The following is a 9,556-nucleotide window of genomic DNA, read 5'->3' on the forward strand; positions in this document are numbered from 1 at the left end:
ACCAACTGGAAGTAACACCAATTTATTCGATGAACCCTCTATTAGGAAACAAAGCAATTTAGCTTTTCGGTGTTAATAGATCTCTTTGTTGTTCAAAGAAAGAAATTAGAGCACAAGCTTTAACTTTTCTTTGTTGTTAGGCATAATGTTAAATAAAATTGATATATTTAAGTCAGGTCTCACTCGGGTTTTCTAGATCACTTAGGTCATAGGTCGACCGGATTTGATCATTTCTTTGTTCTCATTGGCTTTTTACGTTATTCGAATTGGTCTAACCACATGGTTAACTAGATTCCAGATCGATTTGTTGGGCTAGAGTGAATTTAATAATTATAATGTTAGTTTGTCTAGTTATTTAAGTTGAACTTGCTTGAATTTATTAGATTTTTTTTTTGTTAAAAGCTCAATATACATATATTGTCCTTTGTTTTGCAACTAATTATGTTATTTTAATTTTTGTTTGTTTGATGATGTTTAGAAACAATTTTCTAGTTTTCTTATAGCATTTGTTGCCCATCTACCTCTAAAGAAACCTTTTGAAATGAGCATATGCTACAGAACACTTAACTTTTGAACATGTGATGACATCAATTTTAAAACTATAATCAGAACAAGATTTAGAAGTTTTTGGTAATGCGGTAAATATTGCTTTTAAAAATATTTTTTACTTGAAAATATATTAAAATAATTATTTTAAAATGCATTTTTAATTCAGCACATCAAAACAATTTTAAAACACTGAAAACAATTAATTTAAAATAAAAAAATAAATTTTGATGTAAAGCAGATCTAACCTCAATACCAAATATCTTATTAGATGATGAATTAAGAGGATTAAACTTGGGGAGATTTTAGAAAAACAAATTCTTAAATAAAGTTTAATAATTTTTTTGACTGTTCACAAATCAACTTGAATTTTTTATTCAATTAGAACAAGTTAATCATTTCTTTTTTTTTTTTTTAAGTTAGGCCAATCCAAGCTCTAGGTTAGTCGAGTTTTGAATTTACCCACTAGTTTTGGGTTTACATGGCCACTTAGAAAGATATAATGTTTAATTTATTTTTAAGCTCCAAAAATAAATCTAGGCCAAGCATATTATGAGTTCTCTCTCTTTTTTTTTTTTTGTCAAAGGTTTTATTCCTAATAAAGCTTTTCGAGTTATTTCCTATAATGACATGAATTTGCTTGTATAAGATAAATAAAAATCAACAAACTTTTTTTTCAAGAAAATATTATGATTAAAAATTATTCAAAATAAAAATATTGTATAAAAAATAGTGTTTTTAAAGGTGTTATTGCAAACTCATTTTTCAATCAAGAGGTTGTTTGAGAGTAAGTATCAACTTGCTTTTTACCAAAATTTATATTTTTATATTTTTATATTGTTTTGATGTGTTGATATTAAAAATAAATTTTAAAAAATAAAAAAAATATTATTTTGATGTTTTTCTAAGCAAAAAATATTTTAAAAAGCAACTGTTATTATACTCCCAAACTCTCTAATTTTACAACCATTTCCAATATCAAAGCTCAAGCTCAAGAAAATTGCTAAATTTATTTTTTAATAACAAAACTAAGAAATTATTCACCTAATAGTCTTGAGATAATACTAAACTTACTAAACTCGCAACATGTGCTTTATAGAGATTAGATAAAAATCTAATTATTAGATTAAAAATACAAGCATCGCTATTTATTTTGGCACGCAATACAATATTTGAAATGAGAATTAAAATCTTGATTAGTGTATTAGAACAAATTAATCAACGACCATGTATATTAATAAATAAAAAACATTCCACTGCACCTGGATTCGAGTCCTGGCGTGCACGCCTGTCACCCCCGCGGTGCCTTACATGCCTACTGGGTTTGCAGAGTATTTAGTGGGTCATGGGGATTAGTCGTGGTGCGCGCAAGTTGGCCCGGACACCCCACGTAAATAAAATAAATAAATAAATAAATAAATAAATAAATAAAAAACATTGGTATGACTCGTTCAACTTAATAAACTAAAAGCAAACTAGTTGTCCAATTCAAATCATGATCTGGTTAAAAAAATAAATTCAAGTCATCATCATTTTTAATATTTTCTTAACCCTAGATTAAATGTGAAACAATAAATTATCAAATAATTAAATTTTCAAAACAATTCAAGGAGTAAAATGAAAAGATGGTGACAATGTTTGTTTTTTTATTTGAACAATTTGTTTTTTTATTCTTTTCTTGGATGAGCCTTCATTAAGTTTTAACTTAATTAAAAATATGAGTTTAAAAAAAAAAGGAAAATCAAGAAAACTCGTGTGGTTATTCTAGACCCTCATTAATCATCTAAACTCACAACTTATTAAAATTCTAAACTTGTGTTTAATAAAAAAAACCTAATTTTCAACCAATTTAATATCCAAAAATGAAATCTAGAAAAAAAATTCAATTAAAAATATTTTCCAAAGCAAATATTCATATTCATAGACATGATTGCATTGTGATTTGATTATATTCATAGAAATCTACTGGTGTTGCGTATTGATTATATTCATAGACATGGTTATGTGCAGTGTGAGTTTGAAGCCTAATAACATTCTACTCTTGTCAAGTAGAAGGGGTGGCAATAGCGCTGAATTTGTGCCAAAGATTGGGGATTTTGGTCTGAATAAGAAAACGAAGTCCGATCGTTACCTCAGAGGGACTGCTTTGTATACGGTACCGGGGTCCGTGATTGATCATGTCCAAGAGGCTCCCTCTGACATATGGGCTCTTGGTTGCATAGTTTTCGGGATGCTTACAGGGAAGCCAGTCCGGAATTTGAAGCCTGAGGCCACTACTGAAGAACTCCTGAGAAAGATTGGTGACGAATTGCCTGAAATCCCTCCTCAGATCTCCAAGGACGGAAGAGATTTCTTGAAAGGATGGAAACCTGAGTTCAGATCGATTGACTGCTGAGATGTTGCTGGACCATCCTTTTGTGTCGGGATTGCAGTTCTTACCATTCCTAGCTTTTCACTGAAGAACGCGCACATGGATTGCAGTTCCTCATTCTGGATGCCATCTGCAGAGATAATCACTAAAATCCAGTTGATCTAAAAAAACCGTTGATCTTAGAATGAAAATTCTTATCACTGAAATCGATTCTGAGTTCACAATATTTCACATGAAGAATATCTGTGGTGATATAGAATCAAAAAAGAGAAAAAGAAAAAAAAGAAAAGATCTCTCATCAATTCCAAGCAGGTCAGGACACACATCTGGTGGGCTCGCCGAAGAATGGCACAAGCAACTGGAATTATTGCTGCATTAACTATATTATAAACAATACAGAGGAAAAAATTAAAACCTTCCTTCTTCGCTCAGGGGAAACAAAAAAAAATAAAAATAAAAGAAATATACAAGGAAAAACAATCTGCAATTCCCCCCTCAGCACGGCTAACTTTCCTACTTCCTACTTGCATTCTTGCGTTTGCCGTCAACTGGAGTGGCCTGCCTTCTATTCTGTTGTAGGGGAACTCCACCTCCATTTGCCGACTTTCGTGAAGGTGAAGGGCCTAGCGAGGGATTAAAGTTCTTGCTGCAGAATTTGAAACTTGTAAGAGAAACTTGCGAAAATAAATTAATGGATAGGATTTGACCAACACCAAATCACATCTACAGTACCTCAACTCTGGATTCCTGGCTGCTTTTGAAATTGCTTTGCTAGTTTTTGAATCAATCCCATTTGTTATACCGGTGAACTTGGACTGATTGAATTGCCAGAGCAAATCAGGTTCTGATGAATCACTGGTGGCAGCATCAATATCGTCCATGTCGTCATTATTAGCAAGGTTGATCTGGTTGTTACCCGCGAACAAATTATAGGATTGTTCTGGGTAAATTTTTGAGGAGTCTGAAAGATACTTCTGGTAAAAGGCATCAGGCAAATTGCCATTTTCTGCATCCCAACATCCTAGAGACTTTTCTACTCTGTTTATAGCATCTTGCTTGTTCACCATGACCTTATCTACCCACTCGCCTGAGCCCATTTCCTTCTCATCCTCAGCATACTTTTGACCAGGGCTAATGACTGGAGGCCATGGAGGCGAGTTTGCTAATATCTCATCAAGATCGAAGCTTTGTCTCTTCTGTCTCGGAGCAGACTTTGTGTGAACCTGAAGCAGCAGCACATCAATTTATAGGAACCAAATTAACTGGATGAGTATAAAGATGAAGAAAAAGAAAGGAATCAATCCTAGAGAAAAGTAGAGGAAGCCTTACTTTCGATGATCAACAATCTCTTTTATACATTTAACTCCCAATCTTATTCAAAGGTTGAACTTCTTGCTCATAAATTTTATAAATTCTAAAAGACCCAAATATTTTATGCTGTTATAGATTCCATGCCAAATAAAACAAAGTGAAATATTCAGCTGTCTCCATGGTGTCAACACTCACTCAACAACTGCTATTTAATTGCTTGATTTAAGAAATATCTTTACCAAACATGATTGGAAAGCATGGCTCACCTCTATGTTGCCCACATCCCCAATGGGTTGGCGGAAGGCATTGCTGTCATTTGCATCTCCGAGCCGATGGTTAGAGTTGAACGGTGATGATTCACTTTCTTTTCTTCTGTGTCCTGGTTCTCTCTCTTTTTTCGCTAATGCTGCCTTTAGGCTAGCAATCTACGGGGATGAAAGATTTTCATACAGAGTACATTAATTTGTGTGGAATGATTAAGATAAAAATGTTATATCGAAAGCAGAAAGGAGAAAAGGAAAGTAATACTTGTTCTTTGAGATCTTTAACATCTGCACTGTCCTTGTTCACCTGAGCTGCACCAAGTTCCACCGTGGCTACCCGCTCAGCAAATTTCAGAGTACTTATCGTTTCTCCTAGTGCATCAGGCTCGGGGCTAATGTGAACAAACATCAGTGTCTTGGCCTGCCCTCCTGAAAGAAGAATTTCATTCCGAAGCCACAATCATTTTCATGAGGAGAAAGGAACACAAAGACAGTAGATTGAAAAATGTGTTAACTTCGACCGTACCAAGTGAGTCTTGGAGCAGTTGTGTAAGTTTGCTATTTCTGTAAGGGACATGTGGATTCTTTTGGGCAAGGGAAGCGATGACATCACCCAGAGCTGATAGGGATTTGTTAATGTGCTTTGCTTCTATTAGTCTGTCTCCTGTCACCTCAGATTTGTTTACTCTCTCACTCCCAGCCAAATCAACCAGATGCATACAGCCACGGAGAATAGTTCCAGATGTCAAGTCTCTTCCTTGAACATGGACAGTCAAGCAACTGCAGTTCACAAAAATATAAAGTACAAGTCATCCACACTAGAAGGTACTGCTAAGAGACATTACAAACTGAAATCTGCGAAAGAACAAGAAGTAACCTATGCGAGCGACTGCTGCGATCATTTAGGGCTGTTGCACCCACTGCACGATTCCTATGTCCAAGGTACATCAGATCAATAACATCACATGTTGATGACACAGGAATGATGTTTGCATCTGGTACATTCAGACCTGTGTGAGAACTGTTACGAATTTCTAACGTGTCAACAATTAAGGATGGACAGCTCTACTCTTAACCCTCTATAGAATACAAATGTCCGAATGACTTCTTATTTCCTTATTAAGTAGTTTTGGCTATAGTAGTAGCTGCTCATGCAATCCAGTTCTTAACTAGCGCTTAACCAGAAAACAAACTTTGTAAAGGATATCTTTTGTTACTTCCATCAGTAACAAGGAGATCCCTGACTTGCTCATTGTAAATCTCTATCATTTGTACAGCAACATTGTAGCAGAAGGTGTCTTTCCTTTGCTCTGCAAGAAGAAACAAATCACCCAATGCCCTATAATTCACCCCTTGGTTTTTATCTGTGAGATCTTTGGGTCCTGTCTGGAAACATGAATGATGAAGTTCAGAAATTTTGCATATTTTAGTAATTAACAGCAAAAACAGTGTTTCTACATGGTGTAAGTTTTTCCCGATCCTGTTTGACCATATGCAAATATACAAACATTGTAGCCATCAAGAACGGATCGAATTAGTGGCTGCATATCAGAGAAGACCTCGGCTGCAATTCAGTGAGAGTAAGTGTAAAAAGTAGTGTCAATTAGCATTAATCAGACAAAATTCCAAATTAAGAACCAACTGACCTTGGGTAGCCAATGGTCCAAATACTTTATTGAAGCTAAAGGACTTGCATCCTTTCCCATGTTTTGATGCGGTACTAATTGTAATATTCCCATCTTCTATGGAATCCACTGTGCTCATATAGTTTGATTGTCCGGACAAAAATGGTCTCACTCGACAATATACCCGAATACTTCCTGGACAAAAATAAAACGAAGGGCATAGGTACACAATAAAGAAAAAACATGATTCCTAGTCCCTTGCGGACAACAGCAACTTACCTTTGAGGTCCTGCACTTGATTATATAGCTTGCGATTTTCTTCAAGAACCTTATGGTAGCCTGAAGCAGCATGAGCGAGACCATGGATGTGCATGCCTACGTAGAAAAAGATATGGACTCAAACCTTAGATAGAAAGAACACTTAACCGACTCTGCTACCCACACAGCCATCCCCACCCCAAAAAAGAGAAGTTTGTAGATAACCGAAATGAAAAAATCAAATTTCTTTTTTGAGTACCTACCAAGACTGTTAAACTCCTCATGAAATTTCATTTGCATAAAATGCATACCAGCTTTTGTTGTACGGATTGTGTTTTTTAATTCCTGCAGCGAAGAATAATTCGCACGAGAACTATACTTTGTTAATCCAAGAAAGAAAATAATGGAGAAGAAATTGCTAGTAGGCGTACCTGGATATCTCTTTGCTGTTGACTAAAGATAATTTGCTGTTTCTGCGTTTTATTTTTTAATTCTTCATCATCAACCAGGTTTTTATGAAAACATTCCTCTTTCTTCATCACTCTGACTTTTTTTTCATCAGTCTGCAGGATTTCAGCAACAGACAAGAAACTCTTTAGTGATTATCATACAATTATAAGCATCATAAGCTTCACCGTGGTAGTATGTTTTCATTGTCTTAATATATCTGTTGGACTTAGGAGGCCTTTTGCTATTCAGTGGATGAAGATTAAGAGATTTACCCTTTTATCACCACATGCAGATTTCAGCAAAAACTTGTTGCCCTGAGAGATGGTCATTTCTTTAGGAGCTGCCTTTACCTATAATTTACAGCACAGTAGGATAAAAAAATAGTTGCACAATTAGAAACGAACTAATTATCTTCTGTAAACTTATTCGTGTTCAATGATCGGCTGGCCTACCATATCATATTGGCTTGCTATGCGATTCTCAAATTCCTCCACAACCTTACTGAGCACTGATTCGACTAACTATTGCAAGTAGAAGGCATGTAGAATCGAAGTTAGAAGCAATATAATCAGCCGTACCAGCAGATTCTAAGGAGTGCTAGTATTTGAGCTCAAAAAATTAGGGAATTATGATTTTGAAATTGTGGGAATGTGATCAACATATCAGCAAGTAATCATTCAATACTGGGGAAGCTTGGCAGCCTCAGAATCTGAGTATAGATTTCACATAATGTTAATAAAATGCAAATGCAAATTTGCTTCTAATAATGCCCGAGAAAATAAACAGTAGCAACGGGTGCGTATATTCTTACTGTTGGAACTTCTTCAGGCTTCTTATCCAACAAAACAGCACGAACAAGCATACTCAAAGAACGAGACCCAGGCTAAAACACGAGGAAAGAGATAAAAATTTAGAAGACATAAATCTGAAGTTCAAACTGTCGGAGCAAGCAAAAGCTCAAATTTAAAACAGTTAAGCTTACCAACCATTTTATTAGAGTTTTCAAGATCACTGGACAGAGTGTTGAAAGATTTTTCATTCATTGACAAGTTTCTGGATAAGGAATTCATGAACGGTTCCGAGTTTTTTCTTACAAAAGACTTTGCTGACACTGTAGGTTTTACATTTCCACCAAATTTCCAAATCCCATTTCCACCAGTCTGTTTCCACTCATTGTATGATTTAAGTGCCAAAACAGTATTCACAACCCTTGCAGATTTTCCTCCCTAGAAATACAACAAGAGTTAGACAAATGAAGCTCTTATCTAATTCCAAGCATCTTTTGCATATAGTAAAATCACAATTGCAATTGCAGTACATACTTGTTCCAGATCAGATGCCTCAAAATTAGGAATCCCCATTTCTTGTACAGCTACAAGAAAATTCCTCACATTTTCAAAGTACTGAAATGCTGATAATGCAGCTCCATCAGGTATAAGAGCAGCATCACATGGACTCTCCACAACCTAAAATATAATTAATTAAATTAATCACCATCATCCAATAGATAGAATCAATTAAAAGTAATAATACTAGCGGTATGAATAAAATAAAATATACCTTAGGCACAGCTCCAGGTTGAACCTTATTGAGAGCATTGCAGAGAATGATTCCACTTCTCAATCCAAGCCTAAACTCTTCTTCAGATGGCTCTGCTGGCAAATCCTTACCTGCCACCACTCCTACCATCTTTCTCAACCACCCCGCAGCTTCATACCTTCTTGATGCTACCATAAGCAAAATCTCAATAAAATTAACGCTTCTCGTAGACAATTCGAAGGAAAACAACCATTCTGTTGCAAGGGAAACATAGAAGGAAACAAAAAGAAGAAATAAAAGGTACCCGCTTCTTCAGCTTTTCTAGAGTCCAAATCAAGATCTCTGAGCCTATTGCCATGCTGTTGCAGCACATCCTCCACGACCGACGCCACAGAAAATGACAATGCTCCTCCTTCAACAGCCATGTCGTAAGAAATCCCTGCAACGTACTATATATTTCCGCCTTCTTCTCTCACAATTCCACCATCAAAATGCTTCAATTTGAGCCTGTTGGAGCTAAAACAAATTGAAAAAAGGAAAATTGGAGAAGAAAGAGAGAGATGGAAGAGGAAGGGTGGAGGATATTTTTATTTTCTTAGGAAGTTAGTTTGATGCTAGAACATCTAGAGATATATCACATTCATTCTCCATGAGCTTTTGCCTTTTCTCTTTCTTCCTTCTTCTACCTAGAAAAGCTAATAAATTATCTCTTCCTTTTTATGACTTTGCTTCATATATAGCATCAGTAGTATTCATTTCAGTATACTCTCTCTCTCTCTCTACCCACTCCGTCTCTCCTAAGCTACCCCTCCCCCCGTGCCTGTCTCCGAACCTCGTGGCTTCTCCAGCATACCATCCCAGCCAACGTGCTTCAGGTGCTTTTTTCCCGGCGCGTGCGTTCAGAATGTTTTTGATTTAAAAATAAATTAAAATTAATAGTTTTTAGATTTCTTAGGTGATTTTAATATAAGAATTAAAAAATAAGAAAAATCATTTTTAATATATTCTCAATGCCAAATATACGCCCTGCACCCGTGCTCAAAACACCATCACGGCAGCAATTTTTTAAAACTGATTTTGAACTCTACTCTTAAAATCCTCTTGAAATTAGTTCTAAATGAAACTGAAAAAAAAAAAACATCTTTATATATGAATCTCTGTTTTAGTAATTTTATGACCAAATCTTTATATAA

At 35.3% G+C, this 9,556-nt stretch overlaps 1 protein-coding gene across 1 annotated transcript; it reads right to left on the reverse strand.

Annotated features, from left to right (window-relative positions):
* Positions 1 to 3,191: 3,191 nt before the first annotated feature.
* Positions 3,192 to 9,074, reverse strand: LOC105113347 (kinesin-4-like). Its single transcript, XM_011009498.1, has 19 exons — positions 8,668 to 9,074; positions 8,385 to 8,551; positions 8,147 to 8,290; positions 7,811 to 8,050; positions 7,636 to 7,707; positions 7,277 to 7,345; positions 7,097 to 7,174; positions 6,806 to 6,937; positions 6,638 to 6,719; positions 6,396 to 6,491; positions 6,138 to 6,311; positions 5,950 to 6,055; positions 5,699 to 5,878; positions 5,369 to 5,530; positions 5,018 to 5,271; positions 4,757 to 4,920; positions 4,495 to 4,653; positions 3,650 to 4,140; positions 3,192 to 3,563 (listed from the first exon to the last, which is right to left on the reverse strand). Exons 1-19 carry the CDS (start codon positions 8,786 to 8,788, stop codon positions 3,431 to 3,433), a joined length of 3,024 nt encoding a protein of 1,007 aa, XP_011007800.1. The 5' UTR covers positions 8,789 to 9,074; the 3' UTR covers positions 3,192 to 3,430.
* Between the last annotated feature and the right edge of the window lie 482 nt (positions 9,075 to 9,556).

This window comes from Populus euphratica, unplaced genomic scaffold (genome assembly GCF_000495115.2).
Source record: "Populus euphratica unplaced genomic scaffold, PopEup_1.0 scaffold773.1, whole genome shotgun sequence".
NCBI lineage: Eukaryota > Viridiplantae > Streptophyta > Magnoliopsida > Malpighiales > Salicaceae > Populus > Populus euphratica.